Below are 20,962 nucleotides of genomic sequence, written 5' to 3'. Positions count from 1 at the left end.
ATAGCATCTTTAATGTAGAAGCCCAAAATGAGCTTTACAGAAGAGAAATGGATGTTGAGCAGTAGTGGAAGAGCTGGGGAAGATAACTGAAAGCACGATTGAAAAGATAGGAGGCTTCTCAGAGAGAAGTAGCAAGGCAGAAGAGTTTAGGGAGGGGCTGTAGGGAGGAAATCATGCTGAAGACTTTGCTACCGATGGGGGATGGGGACAGGAATGCACAGGATGCCAGAGTTCCAGGGATCGCAGATCATGGACTGAGATGTAGGCCGGGGAAGGTCGCAGAGGTAGTGTGGGGACTATACAAGAGTCTTTTCACTCCTTCCCAGGGAATTCCATATTACTGACTTTGTATAAAGTTTATCGAGCACAGAGATTAATTGAGCACTCTTGTTTTTTTGTTTGATCAGGTAGTTAATTGCAAATTACTTCTGTGTTTCTTTAGTCTACCTCGTCTTCAAAAGTATCCATGACTCAGCTTAATGAACACAAGGTGAATTCTGGTTTAATCTTATCTTAAGTGATATGTATAACAAGGAACCCTCATACCTGGAATAAGAACAGAAAATGATGGGAGATGCAGAGCAGATCAAATAACATCTGAATGGGAAAGATAGGTTAGCGGTTTGGGTGTGACAATTGGCATTTTCCCTTTTTATTTTAGATTTCCTGTACTTGTGGGTTTTCTTTTCAACTTCATGAGTTATTTCTAGAAATTCACCTGGCCTTTTTTTTTTGTTGATGCTATTCGATTGAAAACAAATGTAGTACAAGTCCAGTGATTACCAAAGCACAATTTTTTTTTTTTTTTAAACAAAAAAACTTTTGAGTTTTGAAATGAGGTTGCATGAGTAAGGATACTTTTGATGGCTTTTTCATTCCCATCAGTTAATAGAACTTCTTTGACATCTGCAGAAATAGCAACCTGCAAAAAAAAAATAGCATCGAACGATGAGCAAATATGCTTGTCTTGTGTGGAAGTGAAGACAGAAGTGACAAGCCTTCAGTATCATGCTTCTTCACCTATTTCTTAGTAACAATCTTCAATCTTTTTTCATTTTATGTCTGCATTATTTTAATCATTCAATCAAATCAGTCAATACTTTTATCATTCCATTTGCGGGAGCCTCTATCTTGCTATCATTCTGTTCAGTAATTGGATTGTGACAGTGGATGATGGTATTCTGAGAGGCTTTCATTTGCAGCCTTCTGTTTATCTAGTACAGCCATCATACTAGGCTGTCACTCTGCCTTTCAGCCTGCCTCTGTCTGCCCGCCTGATGCCCTTCACATAACTTTGCATTGGAGGCAGATGGCTTTGTAAGGGTAATTTGTGTGTGTGTGTGTGTGTGTGTGTGTGTGTGTGTGTGTGTGTGTGTGTGTGTGTGTCATTCTCGCACATTTTGAGTAACCTAGACACATTATATAAGAGTACGACAGGTTTGTCAAATGTCAATCAGCGCAACAATATACTTTTTATTTGGAGAGAAATAAAAACTCGTCTCTGCTGAGCTGCAATGGTACATAATATCTGCTCCACACATGACTCAGAGCTTAAAGAATGCGGGGGTGACAGCTTCTGAATGGTCAATCTAAGTTAAAAGAATCCAATCACTGGAAGTCTGGATCATGTTTGTTGATATAATAATACAGCCAAACATTAACAACTATATCATAGTGCCCCAACTGTGATTTTTTTTTGCCAATGCTTTTCATGTATTTGTGAAAGTGGACTGTCAACTGAAATGCTTTGACTGTGGCAATGAAAGTAGCTCTTCTTGGGGCCTGCAATGTCACAACAAGGGATATTGAGTACACCCGGATGAAATGCTTCTGCTCATCTAAAGCAACCATCAAAATCAATATGATACGAAAGCAAGTCAATCCAGAGGGTCTCTCAAGACTCTACAGCTTGACCGCTACTGACGCAGATGACAGCCCCTACGACCCTGCAGTCGGGGCAGCCGAACACTTTTTCCCCCTCCTTTCTTTATTCACTCCTGAATGGACGGGTGGGTGGGGGGCGGGGAATGGAAGAGAATTAAGATGACCTACCATGAGACCAGCCAAGCATGTCATTCCACCTCCCAGTTCACAAACTGCAAGGCCTCTGCAGAAGAAATAACATTAAAAAAAAAGGAAATTACAGAACCCATCGCAAATTAGGCAACATGATTTTGGAAGCATATACATTACAGCACAATTCAACGTCTACAGAAACACATCAACAAGCAGGAAGTTACAAAGATATGAAAGGCAGAAGTCTTGCTGCTTCACTGGGCCACCACATGTAGCTTGCTTTTTAAAAATAATTATATAAAAAATAATTGTGTGGCATGCTAAGCAGTGGGGGTTCTCATTAGTGTTCACTGCAACACTAACACTGCTGTGCTGCCAATCTGAAAAGGTTTCTTTTTTTTTCCAGAGAGGCTCTGTGTCCTGATTGTGCTTCCTGTGATGGCACAGTGAATCAGTGAGGAAAGGCTAAACAAAAGAGAGGCAGAAGGAGTCTGAATGTTTCCTTCAGCCAAATACTTGTTCAACTCAATAGCTACTGTAATAGAAGAAAGGCAAGGCAAATAGATTCAGTGGTTCAGCATATTTAAAAGGAAGAATCTCAGCACAAGACCACTTTGCACATCTTTAGAAGTTTGAAAAAATTACGATCAACATCTTTTTACTTTTCTTTCCATTTGTGTTAATTTGATGAATACTTTTGCTTCAACTGAGAGTGGTCATCATCTGGGAAAGTTAGTTGGGAGGAGTTACTGACCTCAGCTGTGCAAGTGAGTTGAACTAACGGACACAGCTGAGAACCACACGATCACTGTAGCATCCAGAGTAAATGACTAATGCTAATTCAAATACATCACATATCACATCTGCTGAAACCAACATTTATTATATTTTAACTGAACAGATATGTTAAAAAGGTTAATACTAACTGTACCCCTTCCTCATTTTCTCCTCTACATGCACTCATTCATAGTGGGTTATAGTCCTGCAGGTACCGTTAAGCCCTCAGGAACCTCACCCAATGTGTCATATTTTGTGTCTAATCCTTTATACTGAGTGCTGGCAAGCTATCCCATCATGTAAGTCATCACAGTTGCTCCTGATTCTGTCCTCATCAGCTGTCCATCCACATGCATCTTCCTGCAGGGGTCTCCAGAGTCCAATCAGGAGTGGAAGCCCTACTGATTCCTAGGGACCTTCCTAGTCTGTATGGCTCAGCTCCACACTGGGAGGTGCACTTTTTTAAAAATTGTTTGTAAGGCCAGCATTTATTGTCCATCCCTAATTACCTTTGAGAACGTGGTGATGAGCCGCCTTCCTGACAACTGAGTGGCTTGCTAGGCCATTTCAGAGGGCAATTAAGAGTCAACCACATTTTGGTGGGTCTGGAGTCACATATAGGCCAGACGAGGTAAGGACGGCAGATTTCCTTCCCTAAAGGACATTAGTGAACCAGATGGGATTTTACGACAATCTGGTAGTTTCATGGTCACCATTACTGATACTACAGGAAACTCTTTATTATCCGGCATCGACAGGACCGGCGTGGTGCCGGTTTATCAAAAAGTCCGGATTACAGAGAGGTATAGTTAAAAGGTACGAGAGCTCCGTACACAGCAACAAATCCAGGCTTCCCTGTTGCTTAGCAACAAGTGCAGGAACTCCAGCCACAGACCAAGCGTCCCTGTTGCTTAGCAACAAGTGCAGGAACCCCAGTTACACAGCCACAGATCCAGGAACTGCCACTAATATGAAGTAAAACTTACCTGAACCTACTCCTGAATTTTGCTGGTTAACAGAGATTTCCGGTTATTTAGGTGCCGGTAAATCGAGAGTTTCCTGCAGCTTTTTATTCCAGATTTATTTAACTGAATTTAAATTCCCCAGTTGCTGTGGCGGGATGTGAACTCGTCTTTGGATCATTACTCCAGGCCTCTGGATTACTAGTCCAGTAACATTACCACTATGCTACCGTTCCCAATTGTGCCCTTGGAGGAGCCATAATTCTTTTAAAAATAGCTATTCTTTTAAAAAGGGAGTACTGGCAGTAAGAGAAATACTGAAATAAAACAATACTATAGGCACAAGTGAAGACACTAAAATCAACAGTCTAACACATTTAAAGGTCTGATCACATCGTTTCATGAAGAGAGATCAGTACGCAAGAGAGGGCCAATCTGCAGGGTTGTTGCAAGGATTTTGCCAAACCGTAACAGTGGGTACTACCGCCTGATGCTGCAGTCAACATCTGGCATTATACATGCTTCCTTTTCAAAAAATTAAACAATTTAAAAACTGATCTGTCTTTATCTTACCCCACCAAATACAGAGCTCCCAAGGTTTTTTTTTAAAAGAAAAGTCAAAAAAGTATCCTCTGTTTCAGTAGCGGCCTGACAACTTCTACTATTATTTGATAGTTTAAAATATTACATTTTAATTGGAATTGATTCAATTGTGAGAGAGAGAAAATGTCTAACGTGTGATTATTCAGCTGTCGAGTCAAAACCCGGATGTGGAGCTGCATTTTAAATGTATGAGGCCTCGCACTCTCTCTACTGTAGAAGATCAGCCCCGGCACGCTGTAAATGCTGAGTGACAACACTCAATCATCTGACGTAAATTTCCTTTCCAAAACAAAATAAAAATAAGTAAACATGTTGATTAAAATATTATACTAAAACAGAAAAGAAAACAGAATGAGTGCTGAGGTATTATTTGAAGAATGTCTGGTGGACGGTTTCACTGAATCTCTTTTCACATTATATACAGTGCGTGTGTGAATCCTGTCATTGCCTCTCTCCTGTCTGACCTTCACCACGAAGGCTCATCGATTGCGGCTTCACTTTTGTTTTCCAAAAGAAAAAAAATCAAAGTGAAACCAAATGCCTTGAGTGGAAATCAAAAGTCTTTGACATATTTTACTGAGCAAGGGGCATGTACAGTGGTGATGTGGTACCTCCAGGCAATTTCGCAAAGTCCAAGTACAAAAGGTGCTATTCACCTTGAACTAGTTTGGTTAACATAGAATTGAGATAAATTAGCACAAAATAAATGGAGAACCACCAAGTCAGCAGACGAATCCTTTCACATACCTAAATATATCACTGTGCTTTATGCAGTAATAAGCCAAAACCTCTTCTGAAGGCCAGATGCCTAGAACAAAATAAGAGTAAGTGTTGTTAGCTACTGTACAGTAACAGCATGAAGTCAGTACCTTTGTTTAAAGGGGGAAATAAAATCACTGTATAATGCTACAGTTTCTAATCTGCATTTCCCATAGCTTGTTGCTAATCCAGGCCATCGATTAAATTGGCAAAATAGTTCAAGGTTTTAGATTTATGTGGGGGGAAAAAAGTATCGATATTAATTGCATAAATTGTGACAGTAACAGGGAAAAAAAAAGAAAGCTCAGCTCCAAAAATCACAAATTATTGGTTCAGGCAGGTGTCAGATATAAAACCACACTTGTGTGATAAACAGCCCCGGTACCAGAGCTTTACACATGCAGCTTTATTGGTACCTAACAAAATGTGGAATTAAAGGTTCCAAAGAAACCAAGTCAACCATTTCTTGCCAAAAAAAAAGTACCGGTGAGCTCAAAAGAAAATAAATAAATAAATAAATATTCAGCAATAAGCCAGCTTATCAGCTACTGTCAGTTGTCTATTGTCAGTTGAATCACACACTTAAAAACATGCTTCCTTTGTTTTTCCTTCAGAAGTAATAAACAATTTTAAAGCTTTGATGTGGAAAGCAGAAGAAACACAACAAACAAATCATAACATTTATTTATTTAATTATTTAAGTGGTTCACTATCTATCACTGACATCTTGAAACAAACTGGGATTATTGACAAAAATATTTCCTGGATTTAGTCTGAATTACGTGCATTACAAATAATAAAAGTTGGAAATATTTTTGGACAGTAATTTTTCACCATTTTCAGATGTAGGAATGCAGTATTAAAATAAAAAGTCACAATCAGCGACTGGTTGGAACAAGTGTTTAGGTCCTTGGTTTTGCATGAGGGACAAGCTCATTTTTAAAAAGTTGTGTCATAGTCCAGCATCTGACCACTCAAATTTTACCAAGTCTAAATTCGCCGTGCTCAATTTTAGTGACAGGTACAGGTCACCCCCTCCCCCAAGGGGTTAAAAAGCATTGAAAGTATCTCCCCAGGAAGGAGATAGGACCAGGTCGCATACTGTAGATGTGGAAATTTGTAACATGATTGTTTAACCCGACTGCATTTTCACCAACACAGATTTGTACATCACACTGCAGTATCAGGTTTTCCTTCAACTTACAGGGAGAGCATTTGATGCTGAATGAAAACATAAACCAGAATGTTAATTTCCTCCTCATTCTGCTTTAGAACCTACACAATAAGATCTTTCCTGTAAACGCATGTGAATCATGTGACCATATTATTCAACACTACTTTGAATTGTCATTCAAATTATTTCAATGTTACCAAGACCACAATTCATACAATTAAAAAGATTATACAGTAGATGCCAAGGAGCAAGTAAAATGCTGTAGTTTAATCTCACTGTTCAGATAACGTATTTAACTATTTGAACTTCACTCATAATTTTTGTGGTCATCTGAACCCCATGATCTTATTTGCTCCTAACCATCCATAATCCTGTGTATGATAATATGAGAATCAAAGCTGTACAGCAAAGTACCATGTTAGTCAACACTAATGTTCCTGGGAAATAATACATTTGAAAATCAAATGCATGTTATTTTGAAACACTGAAAAATGCAGCCATAGTCATCGTCGTCTTCTTCTTAGGTAATCCCTCGGAACCGAGGATGACTTGCTTCCACATTAAAAATGAGTTCTCAGGTGACTGATGAGTCCAGTGCGGGACCTACAGTCTCTGTCACAGGTGGGGCAGACGGTGGTTGAAGGGGCGGGTAGGTGGCGTGCTTGGGTTGACGTGCACCCCTTGCGCTTGGCTTCCGCTTGCTACTTCTCCTCCACTTTGTGCGGTCTTGGGCCAGGGATTCCCAGGTGTCAGTGGGGATGTTGCACTTTTTCAAGGAGGCTTTGAGGGTGTCCTTGAAGCATTTCCTCTGCCCACCTGGGTCTCTCTTGCCATATCGGAGCTCCGAGTAGAGCGCTTGTTTTGGGAGTCTCGTATTGGGCATGCGGACGATGTGATCCATCCATCGGAGCTGATCGAGTGTGGTCAAAGCTTCGATGCTGGGGATGTTGGCCTGAGCGAGAACACTGACGTTGGTGCGCCTATCCTGCCAATGGATTTGCAGGATCTTGCGGAGGCAGCGTTGGTGGTACCTCTCCAGTGCTTTGAGGTGCCTGCTGTACATGGTGTATGTTTATTGGATACACTGAATAGCTTAGTGCTTTTATACTAAGTATCAAAAGTAACCTGATTTCAGTGGCCCAGAAATTCGGCTCTCCACGGGTGAGTACGCACGGGGTACTCACCCGTAGGCCGAATGGAAGTGCGGGTTCTCTGCATGCACTGCGCATGCGCGGGAAACCGGCACTTCTGATCCTCTGAACGAAGGGGTTCAGAGGTCGAACGCGCGTGCAGGAGAGGCTGCGCGTGCACTTTGAACTTAGGTTATTTTTGCAGGTTTTCACGCGAGGTTAAGCCTGCAGGATTTACACATTTAAAAAGCAGGTGTAAGGCCTGCTTTTTACAAGGTAAGTGGTCAATTAATTAAAATTTAAAAAAAATTTCCACAGGTTTATTATTTTTAAATACTTTAAAGCAAGGTAAGTTTATTTTTAGCCTGTGGCGTACCGATCACAGAAAGGACACAATCCGCTTTTCGGTCCGTAGACTATAAATCAGGCGTCATGCCTTTAAGAAGGATCACACCTTTAAGAAACTCGATCTGCAACATAGTTAAGCCCAGAGCGGGGGAGGAGCAGTCGAAGCTGTGGACTGATGAAAGGCAGTCGGACTTGGTGTAGTCTCTGACGCCATTTTTGTGTTCAACATGCAGTCTCAACAATTAAACCTTTTCTGTTGAACCTCTCCGAGTTCAGTATTTTTTGCTAGGAGTACGTAGACTCCTACATTGGTGACCCCGACGCTCAGGACGACTCCTAAGCGTAACCATGGCTGACACAAACGCAGTTTCTGTGAAGCCGCTGGAGTTCTGGGAGAACCTAGCCACCGCCTGGTTCCTTCAAGCCGAATCGCAATTCCGACTCCGCGGCATCACCGCCGACGCAAAGATGTACGACTACCTCCTCACCTCCCTGGGCAGCTCCACAATCACGAGAGTCTGGACAACACTACAAAACCCTTCGGAGGAAGGCAAGTATGCACATCTCAAGGCCGCGCTCCTTAAAAAATTCACAGCCTCCCAATTCGTGCGCAACTGCCACCTCCTCGACCTGCCGGGCCTCGGTGACTCCACGCCGTCAGACTTGCTCTCACACATGCTTGCTCTGACCGACGAGAAACCGCCCAGCTCCCTGTTCCGCACGCTCTTTATCCGCCAACTACCTCACGGACCTCGAGGCCCTGGCCAACGAAGCCGATAAGCTCCTGTCCGCCGGCTCCAACCACGCCGTCACCCCGGACCCTCTATCGCGCGGCCACACAGCTCGGCCACGAGGCCCCCCAGGCCCCCACGTCCCCCAAGCCCTCCGACCCAGGGCTACTGCTACTTCCATACCCGGTTCGGCGCACGGGCACGCCGCTGCAGCCATCCCTGCATGTTTCCAACCGCCCCCACACCGGCCTACACGATGGCCATGGGGCAAGCAGGCGCGCTGCTGTACGTTACGGTCAGCGCCTCCGGACGCCGTTTCCTATGCGACACCGGCGCGCAGCGCAGCATCATCCCCGCGTCCGCCCTCGAGATCCAGCGAGGCGGCCGCGGCCCTGCGCTGGCTGCCGCCAACGGCACCGACATCCGGACGTACGGCACCCGCACCGTCACCATCGACCTCGCAGGCCGCCGCTACCACTGGGAGTTTATCACCGCCAAGGTGCTCTCCCCACTCCTCGGTGCGGATTTCCTGTGCGCCCACGGCCTGTTGGTCGACATGCCTCGGCGCCGCCTCGTGGACATGAACACCATGTCACCTATCCCGGGCGCCATGGCCCCCCCCAACCCGCCGAAATGGCGTGGCAGTGCCGCGCCCGCTCAACGGACGACTACTCAGCACTGCTGGCTGAGTTCCCAGCCCTCACCAACCCGACCTTCTCCGCGAAAGTTGCTAAGCACGGGGTAGAACACTTCATCCCCACCACAGGCCCACCGGTGTATGCCCACGCCCGCAGGCTGGACCCGGCCAAGCTGAAGATCGCGCGGGCCGAGTTCGCCACAATGGAACAGCTCGGCATCATCCACCGCTCCAACAGCCCCTGGGCCTCCCCACTCCACATCGTCACCAAACCCGATGGGGGATGGCGTCCCTGCAGGGACTACCGGCGCCTAAACGACGCCACCACGCCGGATCGGTACCCCATACCACACATTCAAGACTTCTCGGCTAGACTGGCCGGCCGCTCAGTCTTCTCCAAAGTCGACCTGGTGCGCGGTTACCATCAGGTGCCAGTCCACCCCACGGACGTTCCCAAGACGGCCATAATCACCCCTTTTGGGCTATTCGAGTTCCTCCGAATGCCCTTCGGCCTCAAAAACACGGCCCAGGCCTTCCAGCGGCTCATGGACTCGGTCCTCCGGGACCTGAAGTTCTTCTTTGTCTGCCTGGATGACATCCTGGTAGCTAGTTCCTCCAAGCAGGAACACATCGAGCACCTCCACACCCTGTTCCAACGGCTCAGTGAGCACAGGCTCATCATCAGCCCAGCCAAGTGCCAATTCGGCCTCAGCAGGATTGAATTCCTCGGCCACCACATCACGCAGGACGGAGCCATTCCCCTGCCCGCCAAGGTTCAAGGCGTCCAGCAGTTCCCCCGGCCTACCACCATCAAAGGCCTCCAGGAGTTCTTGGGGATGATCAACTTTTACAACCGCTTCAATCCCGGAGCGGCCTCCCTCATGCGGCCCCTATACGAAGCCCTCTGGGGTAAGAAAGACAGAATGGCGAGCGAGTGGTCGGCGGACATGTTGACCGCTTCCGACTCGACCAAAAAGGTGCTCGCCGACGCCACCATGCTCGCTCACCCACAGCCCAACGCCAGGGTGGCCCTCACCACGGACGCCTCCGACCACGCGGTCGGCGCCGTGTACGAACAGTGGGTCGACGGGGCCTGACAACCGCTGGCCTTTTTCAGCCGCCAACTGCGCCCCCCGGAGGCCAAATACAGCGCCTTTGACCGCGAGCTTCTCGCACTGTACCTGGCAGTCCGCCATTTTAGATTTCTTCTGGAGGGCCGCCCCTTCACCGCGTTTGTCGACCACAAACCCCTGACATTCGCGATGGCAAAATCTGCGGACCCGTGGTCAGCTAGGCAACAACGCCAGCTCGCCGCGGTGTCCGAATTCAGCACGGACATCCGGCACGTCTCCGGTCGAGACAACGTGGTGGCCGACTGCCCATCCCGCCCCGCCATCCACGGCGCCCACCTGGCAGTGGACTATGCTCAACTGGCAGCGGAGCATCGCACTGACCCCGATCTGCTCTCCGCGCCCACAACCCTCCCAGAGCTGCGACTGACCGACGTCGCCTGCGGCCCGTCCGCCGTCACAGTCAAATGCGACACCTCCTTGGCGCAACCCCGCCCCGTAGTCCCGGCGTCCTGGCGAAAACGGGTGTTCGACATCGTCCACGGCCTCTCACACCCCGGCACCCGCGCGTCCATTAGACTGGTGGCCAACCGATTTGTCTGGCGCGGCCTGCGCAAAGATGTGCGCCTCTGGTCCAGATCCTGCATAGCTTGCCAGCGTGCCAAAATCCACCAGCACGTCAAAGCCCCACTCGAGTAGTTCACCGTGCCAGAAAGAAGGTTTGACCACGTCCACATCGACCTCGTCGGCCCCCTGCCGCCATCACAAGGTCACACGCACCTGCTGACAATCGTGGACCATACCACCCGCTGGCCCGAGGCCATTCCACCGACGTCCACCACCACCGCCGACATCGCGAGGGCGTTCATCGGTACCTGGGTCGCTCGGTTCGGCGTCCCCTCCGACATGACACTGGATAGAGGCCCGCAGTTCACCTCTGATCTGTGGGCCGCCATCGCCCGAAACCTCGGGGTGGCCGTTCACCGCACCACGGCTTACCACCCCCAAGCCAACGGACTGTGCAAGCGATTCCACAGGTCCATGAAGGCGTCCCTCCGTGCCAGCCACGAGGACGAGGCTTGGATCGACCGCCTCCCGTGGGTGCTACTTGGCTTACGCTCCGCGGTCAAGGAAGACCTGCAAGCCTCGGCGGTGGAACTCGTGTACGGCCAGCCGCTGCGCGTACCCGGAGAGTTCCTGCCCACCGCCACGACCCCCTGGTCGGCTGACCAGCAACGCCGCACTTTCGCCAACCGAGCACAACAGTTCGCTCCGGTACCCACCGGCCGGCACGGCGAACCAGCAACCCGCGTACCACCTAGCCTGCACATGGCCAAATTTGTTTTCATGCGCCATGACGCCCACCGAGGACACGCATCACGGTGGCATAGTGGTTAGCACTGTTGCCTCACAGCGCCAGGGACCCGGGTTCAAATCCGGCCTCGGGTGACTGTGTGTGGAGTTTGCACATTCTCCCCGTGTTTGCGTGGGTTTCCTCCGGGTGCTCCGGTTTCCTCCCACAGTCCAAAGATGTGCGGGCTAGGTTGATTGGCTATGATAAATTGACCCTTAGTGTTAGGGGGATTAATTATGTGGGGTTACGGGGATAGGGTGGGATATGTGTTGGTGTAGGGATTACAGGGATTGGGTGGGATATGTGTCGGTGCAGGCTCCATGGGCCGAAATGGCCTCTATCTGCACTGTGGGGTTTCTGTGATTCTGTGACCTCTACGGCCCCCATACGACGGACCCTACAAGGTACTCCAGACGGGGAACAAGCTCTTCCTCCTCGAAGTGGGCAGCAGAACTGATAAGGTGTCGGTCGACCGGCTCAAGCTGTCGCACCTAGAGCCCGACGAACCCGTTCAAGTGGGCCAACCCCCACCGCGGGGCAGACCGCCTAAGAGCCCGACGCGTCCGACCGCCCCGCTCCCGACACCAGCCGCCAAGAGCCGTTCCGGCCGTGCCATCAAGCCGCCACCCCGGTTTGTACACTCCCTACTAGCGGATTCTGGGGGGAGCTGTGTGGCGTACCGATCACAGAAAGGACACAATCCGCTTTTCGGTCCGTAGCCTTTAAGAAGGATCACACCTTTAAGAAACTCGATCTACAACATAGTTAAGCCCAGAGCGGGGGAGGAGCAGTCGAAGCTGTGGACTGATGAAAGGCAGTCGGACTTGGTGTAGTCTCTGACGCCATTTTTGTGTTCAACATGCAGTCTCAACAATTAAACCTTTTCTGTTGAACCTCTCCGAGTTCAGTATTTTTTGCTAGGAGTACGTAGACTCCTACAAGCCCCTTTTTTTATAAAATTATTTTTTCACAAATTTAAATTATTGTTTAAATAGTTATTGTAATTTATAGTTTATTTAAAAAGTGTGATTTAAAAAAAAAATTATTTGAAGGTTTACTGCTATTTTGGGGCCTGTAGTATTCATAAGTTTTGACGGGTCTTCGTGCCAATCTTATGAATGGGCTTTTCCCTCCTCCGATTGGCTGCCCATGGCTCACGTGATCCCAGGGGACGCATCGCACTAACTACGCCCCTGGGACACGCAAGCACAGCGTGCCAGCAGCTGGGCCAGGCCCCGGAGCGGAATTCCACGGGGCCCTACAGCTCAACTGCCGGCGTGCAAGGTAAGTGCAGGTCAGGGGCTTGCACCCGCGGGAAGCCCCCGACCCGAATTTCTGGGCCATTAGGATCATCATTCCCACAGATGCTGGAATATTCCGCAAGATTTTAACTGATTACACTCACTAAGTGTCGTGTGGTCAGAGATTAAAAAAACAGAATGTGGTCATTTTCCCTGTCAGATTAAGTAGACAATGGGCCATATTTCCCGATCGGAGGCCTCCGATCTGGAAAAAATCTACGAACTTACCTAAGGATTCCCGAGGTGTGTACACTTCCGCTCCTGGGCCTCTCCAAACTCGAAATGTGCAAGGCCCATGTATCCCAGAGGCGCATGCTGCTCACAAGCGTCCCTGGAATCATGTGGGCCCTGGGGAGCCAATAGAAGAAGGGAATCTCCCTTCATACACTTGACAGATAGACCTGTCAAATATATGAATGGAGATCACCACAAAAACAGTGTAAAACATTAAAAAAAAAAATTTAATCACATTTTTAAAATGAGTTGAAATTGCAATAAATTAAATATTTTAAACAAAATTAAATTTTTTGGAAAAAGTAATTAATGTTTTTTACAGGGCTAAAAATAAACTTACCTTTTTAAGAGTATTTTTAAATGATAAATCAGTGAAAACATTTTTTAAAACATTTTTTCAACTCTTATGCTGGTAAAAGGAGGCCTTACGCCTGCTTTTACCAGGCATAAGATTTCTAAGGGTTTTCTGCGGGCAGAGGTTCGCCAGAAAGCGGAACTATCCACCCACAGAGGCCCTTCTCCTGGGCAGGTGTCCGATCTGTCAAGAGCATTCTTAACAGATTGGAAATGCCGGTTTTCAGCGCATGCGCTTGGCATGCCTGAAACCAGCATTTCCGATGTCCCTACGGGTGAGTACACGGCGCGTACCCACCCGTAGGGATCGGAATATCCAGGCCATTGTACCTATGTACACCAGGCAGCTCTCCTCTCCACGAAGGGAGCCAGGCGCAGGTACTGGAAAGTTTCCAATACAGGACATTGGATTTAATCAAAGATTGCACCTGTCACACAGTAATAACACATCGAGGTTTGATTCTGGGGTGGGAGAGTAGAGCCTTATTTAAAAAAGGCACCTCAATCAGTACGACCTTTATTTATTTTCAATTTTCTCCCCTTTTGTCCTCAAGGTACTGACTAATGGTTCCACAGGTGCCGTCAGCCCTGCGCCACCTCACCAAGGGGCCATTCTTGATTTGTGAGCCTGTATACTGAGCTCCAGCAGGCTAGTCATCCTTGGGGAACATCCCAGCGGTGCCTAATGTACACCTGACAGCAGCTATCTTGGCACAGATCAAAAACTGCTCTCAGAACCTAGCTGGCCTGTATGGGTACGTTGCACACTCACTTTACAAACAGAGCCAGTAAGGAGCTGCTACTGAAATATGCTGAAGCAAGAACATTGCACCCCTAAGACAGCGTTAACAAATTATTGACTGAGACTCTACTACGGGTAGCCTCAGTAAGTATTGCTTTTAAGAAAGAAATTGTTTTTATATAGCGTCTTTCATGACCTCAGGACGTCCCAAAGCGTTTTACAGCCAATTAGGTACTTTTGAAGAGTAGTCACTGCTATAATATAGGAAACGCAGTTGCCAATTTGCGCATAGCATGCTCCCACAGACAGCAATGAGATAAATGACCAGATAATTTTATTCTTTTAGTGATGTTGCTGGAGGGATAAATATTGCCCAGGACAGCAGGGAGAATTCTCCTGCTCTTCTTCGAATAGTCCCATAGGATCTTATATGTCCATGAGAGGGAAGAACCTCAGTTTAACGTCTTATCTGAAACAAGAAACCATATTGGGCGTTTGGCACATATTAATAGCTTCTCTTCCCGCTCCTGCACCGTTACCTCTGTTGTCTCCCAAGGATCTATCTTTGGCCCTCTCCTATTTCTCATCTACATGCTGCCCCTCGGCAACATCATCTGAAAACACATCGGAGGGAATTTTTGCCGGTGCTCAGGGGCCGGATTTGGAGGCGGAACCAGTGGCAAAATTGCAAAGATTGACAGCGGGTCCCAAACCCGCTGTCAACCCGCCTCCAAACAATCTTCCCGGGTGTCAGGTCCCCGATTTGCGCATGGACCCGATACCTAGCAACGGGAAGAGAATTATAGGCACTTAACTGCTCATTAACAGGTTGTTAACAGGCAGTAGAGGCTTTTTCCAATTTTGACAGGTCTACTGCGGGCTTCCCAACATCCAAACACCACGCCAGGGTAAGTGTGGCGTGCTGTGGGTCTACTGTAATGTTTCTTCATTGATGACAACTGCAGAAGTGGTGTGAAGTATCCAATGGTACACTGGTGAGTTTCAGAGGTAAGAAAATGTTGGGAAAATCATTGTTAATGTATTTAGACTTTTCCATAGGTAACAGGTTTTGCAGTGTTTGGGTAGTCCCACCTCATTGGGAGAACCTCTCTCACCAGTGACAGATCGCTTCTGTAACCTCACCTGCAACTGCCATCTGTTCTAGCCTAAGGAGGGAGTCAATGGAGAGCCTGGGTGCAAGGGCTCACCTTTGCACAGTGATTGTCAGTGTTTGCAGCACCTCAATGCTATCAAACTCTGAAAAATCACCTGTCAAATAAAATAGTGCATGGCCTCTTTAAGAAAACCGGCAAATGATGCACCATCAACTGATGTAATTTGACACCGGCTTTCTTTTAATTGGCCGGCAAGCCCACAGGGCGGGCGTAACAAGGCCAATTGACGAAAAATAGCGTCTGTGCGTCACACGTCGTTGGGGGCGGGATCGGAACCCGGAAGGCAGCTGTCCCGCCCCCAAGCTGCATCAAAAGGTAAAATCCAGCCCATCAGGATCCACATATACGCTGACGACACCCAGCTCTACCTCACCACCACCTCTCTCAACACCTCCACTACCTCTAAATTGTCAGACTACTTGGCCGACACCCAGTACTGGATGAGCAGAAATTTCCTCCAACTAAATATTGGGACCACTGAAGCCATTGTCTTTAGTCCCCGCCACAAACTCTGTTCCCTAGTCACCGACTCCATCCCTCTCTCCCTGACAACTGTCTGAGGCTGAACTAGACTGTTCGCAACCTTGGTGTAGTATTTTACCAAGGTGAACTTCCAACCACATATCCGCGCCATAACCAAGACCGCCTATTTCCATCCCCGTAACATCGCCCGACTCCACCCCTGCCTCAGCGCATCTGCTGCTGAAACCCTCATCTATACCTTTGTTACCTCTGGACTTGACTATTCCAATGCACTCCTGGCCGGCTTCCCATCTTTCACCCTCCATAAACTGGAGCTCATCCAAAACTCTCCTAACACTCACCAAGTCCCACTTACCCATCACCCCTGTGATCATTGACTTACATTGGCTCCCAGTTAAGTGACGCCTCGATTTTAAAATTCTCATCCTTGTTTTCAAATCCCTCCATGGCCTCGCCCCTCCCTATCTCTAACTTCCTCCATCCCTACAACCCTCCAATTCTGACCTCTTGCACATCCCATTGGCGGCCATACCTTCAGCTGCCTAGGCCCCAAGCTCTGAAATTCCCTCCCCCAACCTCTCTGCCTCTCTTTTTCCTTTAAGATGCTCCTCTGCTCTAATATCACCTTATGTGGCTCGGTGTAAAATTTTGTTTGATAACGCTCCTGTGTCCTTGTGCACCAGTCGCTGAAGGTAAGCATGCAGGTGCAGCAGGTGGTTAAGAAGGCAAATGGTATGTTGACCTTCATAGCGAGAGGATTCGAGTACAGGAGCAAGGATGTCTTGCTGCAGTTGTACAGGGCCTTGGTGAGACCACACCTCGAGTATTGTGTGCAGTTTTGGTCGCCTTATCTGAGGAAGGATGTTCTTGCCATGGAGAGAGTGCAGCGAAGATTCACCAGACTGATACCTGGGATGGCAGGAATGACGTACGAGGAGAGATTGGGTCGATTAGGCTTATATTTGCTAGAGTTTAGAAGAATGAGAGGGGATCTCATTGAAACTTATAAAATTCTAACAGGACTAGACAGACTAGATGCAGGAAGGATGTTCCCGATGGCAGTGGAGTCCAGAACCAAGGGTCACAGTCTAAGGGGTAAGCCATTTAGGACTGAGATGAGGAGGAATTTATTCACCTAGAGAGTGGTGAACCTGTGGAATTCTCTGCCACACAGGGCAGTTGAGGCCAATTCATTAAATATATTCAAGAAGGAGTTGGACATATTTCTTGAGGCTAAGGGGATCAAGGGATCTGGGGAGAAAGCAGGGACAGGGTACTGAATTTGGATGATCAGCCATGATCTCATTAAATGGCGGAGCGGGCTCGAGGGGCCGAATGGCCTACTCCTGCTCCTACCTTCTATGGTTCTATGTGAATCGCCTTGGGATGTTTTGCTATGTTAAAGTCACTATATAAAGGCACGTTGTTGTTGTATTAAATGATTAGTTATTAAGTGTTTATCAATTTCTCTGTTGAGGACATGAACTCCAGTTTCATTCATTAGATCACGGAGGCAGCTCACACAGGGTATTTTCCGTTGTTGAAAACGCTGGCATCATGCAAACAAGTAGTGGCTCTTTCTAAAAGCTGCTTTTGTTTTACTTTAACCCTATTCAAAGCACCGCACCCACCCACCACCACCCCGCCCCCCCCCACTCTAGCACTCTCATTGTTAGTAAATGGGAGTCCATGCCAGGATAGATGATAAATTACTTTCTTAGGTAACATATGGAAAATACATTTAACTTCAAATTTAAGCAAGTCTGGCTAAACAGTTCACTGAAAGGTCAATTTGTAGAAAGAAACAAAGCTAATTTGTTAAATGCAGTCAACATTTTAACACTATCTAGTCACTGTGACCCACCTGAACTTAGCTTTTTACATGATTTACACATTAACTAAGAAGTCAGATAATTCTTAAGCCTCCTCCATTTCAGATCCAATAATGGATAAAGGAGCATCTCCACATGATCAACTTGCAATCTACCCAAGCATACTGGTACTTTAGGATTAAGAACAAGATTTTCATAACGTTAAAGTAAAACAAAAGCAGCTTTTAGAAAGAACCACTACTTTCTGGTAACGGCCATCACTATCATTCTAAAAGCTAAATCTTCATGTGTATCCGTTATCCAGTAATTCTAACCCCACCCAAAACTTTTTAATCCATACATCATCATCTTATTAAAAAAAATGTTCAATATTTCTATGAGATAAAAAGAAAAAATGTGATTATGTTGAGATACCGCGGCAAACGTGGGAGTCGAGACCAGAGCTATTGAAAACACAACTGCTTTATTCCAACCACATGACAAACTGAAACTAGAAAAGCCCGCGCATCCACTTAAATACTTCCCAGACAGGAAGTGCTCCCGGCAGCCTGTCCCTGCGGGAAACAAGTTGCTGGAGGAAAGGGCCCCCAGCTGGGGGCTTCTGCTTAGACTGTCTGTGCCGCCGTGAGCGGATTATGTCCAGTGGTGGCGTGTCGCCACAGAGCTCCCCCCAGAATCCGCTTAGGAGGAGTGGACGAGTCGTGACGGTGGTCTAATGGTTCTGCCGCAGCGGCTCTGAGTGGTCGCCGGTCTGGTTGGTTGGGTCGAGCGGTTCGCCGCCGGCTGTGCTGGCTTGCCGGGGGGACGGCCTCTAGTTGGAGGCTGGGCCACGGGGACCTGTTCCCCTGGTTCTGTGTGTGCTGGTTTGAGCCGGTCGATGGAGACTGTCTCGACCCTGTCGCCGAGTCGCAGCTTGAAGACCTTGTCCCCGGTTTGTAGTACCTCGTACGGACCGTCGTACGGGGGTCGCAGGGGCCCACGGTGCGCGTCGTGTCGCACGAAGACGAAGCGCGCCTGCTGTAAATTTGGCGGGACGTGAGGTGCGAGTTCGCCGTGTCGGTTGACCGGAAGTGGGGCGAACTGCTGAGCGGAAGAGAAAGAGTCGAGCCGCTGCTGTTCGGCCGACCAAGGCTTGGTAGGCTCCGGAAGGAATTCGCCTGGGACGCGCAGCGGTTGTCCGTAGACTAACTCCGCTGCCGAGGACTGGAGGTCTTCCTTGACCGCGGTGCGTAGGCCGAGTAGCACCCACGGTAGGCGGTCAGTCCAGGTACTGTCCTGCAGGCCGGCGCGGAGTGAGGCCTTGAGTGACCTGTGGAAGCGTTCACAAAGTCCGTTGGCCTGCGGGTGGTACGCCGTGGTGCGGTGGAGCGTCACCCCGAGGTTGCGTGCTGTGGCCGTCCAGAGCTCGGAGGTGAACTGGGCGCCTCTGTCGGAGGTTATGTCGGCCGGTACGCCGAACCTCGCAACCCAGGTGTTAACGAACGCCCTGGCGATGTCGGCTGTGGTGGTGGAGGTCAGCGGCACTGCCTCAGGCCAGCGTGTGTAGCGGTCGACCATCGTGAGGAGATAAGTTTGGCCTTGCGATGGCGGCAGGGGACCGACGATGTCGACGTGTACGTGGTCGAAGCGGCGGCTGGGTACCTCGAAGTCTCCCAGGGGTGCTTTGGTGTGCAGCTGTACCTTAGCCCGTTGGCAGGCGAGGCAGGAGGTGGCCCAAGTCCGAACATCTCTGCTGAGGCCGCGCCAGATGAAGCGCTTGGAGAGGAGTTTGACGGATGCGCGGGAACCCGGGTGAGAGAGCCCGTGGAGCGCGTCGAAAACGCGGCGGCGCCAGGTCTCAGGGACGACCGGCCTGGGTTGGCCGAGTGAGACGTCGCACGTGACTGCCGTGGCTTCGGGCCCGTGCGCGACCTTGGCTAGGCGTAGCCCTGGCAGGCTGGTAGCCGCCGAGAGGAGGTCTGGGTCCGTGAGCTGGGCCGCTGCTAGTTGTGCGTAGTCGACCGCGAGGTGATTCGCACAGACGGCGGGACGGGAAAGGCAGTCGGCGACCACGTTGTCTCTACCGGAGACGTGCTGAATGTCCGTAGTAAACTCGGAGACGGCCGCGAGCTGGCGTTGCTGCCTAGCGGACCAGGGTTCGGTGTGCTTGGCCATCGCGTATGTGAGTGGCTTGTGGTCCACATACGCGGTGAAGGGGCGGCCTTCCAGGAGGAACCTGAAATGGCGGACCGACAGGTGGAGTGCGAGAAGCTCGCGGTCGAAAGTGGAGTATTTGACCTCCGGGGGGCGCAGTTGGCGGCTGTAGAAGGCAAGTGGCTGCCACGTGCCATTGACCCACTGCTCGAACACGGCCCCGACCGCGTGGTCGGAGGCGTCGGTGGTGAGCGCGACCCGGGCATCGGCCCTCGGGTGCGCGAGCAGAGTGGCGTCGGCGAGCGCGTTTTTGGTGGCGTCGAAGGCGGCTGCCGTGTCAGTGGTCCAGGCTACGTCCATCTTGCCGGATTTTCCTCGGAGGGAGTCGTATAGGGGCTTCATGAGGGCTGCGGCTCTGGGGATGAACCTGTTGTAGAAGTTCACCATCCCGAGGAACTCCTGGAGGCCCTTGATGGTTGTGGGGCGGGGGAATTGCTGGACGGCCTGCACCTTGTTGGGCAGGGGGACGGCCCCAGCAGGGGTGATGTGGTGACCGAGAAAATCGATCTCGGTTAGGCCGAATTGGCACTTCGCCGGGCTGAGGATGAGCCCGTGTTGGGCTAGGCGCCCGAACAGGATGCGAAGGTGTTCGAGGTGTTCCTGTTTGGAGGAGCTGGCCACGAGAATGTCGTCTAGATAGACGAATAGGAAGTTCAGGTCCCGGAGGACTGAGTCCATAAGGCGCTGGAAAGCCTGTGCTGCATTCTTGAGGCCGAAGGGCATCCTCAGGAACTCGAACAGGCCGAATGGGGTGATGACGGCCGTTTTGGGGATGTCCGCGGGGTGTACGGGGACTTGGTGGTAACCGCGCACCAGGTCGACTTTGGAAAAGACGGTTCGTCCGGCCAGTCGGGCCGAGAAGTCCTGGATGTGTGGCACCGGGTATCGATCGGGGGTGGTGGCGTCGTTGAGGCGGCGGTAGTCCCTGCAAGGGCGCCAGCCTCCGCCGGGCTTGGGGGCGATGTGGAGGGGCGAGGCCCAAGGGCTGCTGGAGCGGCGGATGATGCCGAGTTGTTCCATGGTGGTGAACTCGGCCCGCGTGATTTCCAGCTTGGCCGGGTTGAGTCTGCGGGCGTGGGCAGAAACT

General features: G+C 49.5%; 1 protein-coding gene across 3 annotated transcripts in view; it reads right to left on the bottom strand.

The window, feature by feature from the left end:
- The window catches only part of camkmt (calmodulin-lysine N-methyltransferase), a 395,008-nt gene that overhangs the window by 55,955 nt on the left and 318,091 nt on the right, over positions 1–20,962 (bottom strand). For all 3 annotated transcript variants that reach the window (XR_015076309.1, XM_085980449.1, XM_085980452.1), the window contains exons 4-6: positions 5,106–5,166; positions 2,053–2,107; positions 859–922 (exon numbers count right to left, since the gene is read on the bottom strand). Coding sequence is in view for 2 of the 3 variants with exons in the window: in XM_085980449.1 (XP_085836575.1) it covers positions 859–922; positions 2,053–2,107; positions 5,106–5,166 (180 nt within the window). In the remaining variant the exon portion in view is untranslated. The remainder of the gene's footprint in view (positions 1–858; positions 923–2,052; positions 2,108–5,105; positions 5,167–20,962) is intronic.

The sequence above is a fragment of the Somniosus microcephalus genome, chromosome 3, assembly GCF_052327205.1.
Source record: "Somniosus microcephalus isolate GS21.2 chromosome 3, FLI_Smic_1.0, whole genome shotgun sequence".
Taxonomy (NCBI): Eukaryota; Metazoa; Chordata; class Chondrichthyes; order Squaliformes; family Somniosidae; genus Somniosus; species Somniosus microcephalus.
The sequence above is the reverse complement of the archived record's forward strand: the minus strand, read 5'-3'. Positions and strand labels throughout refer to the sequence as shown.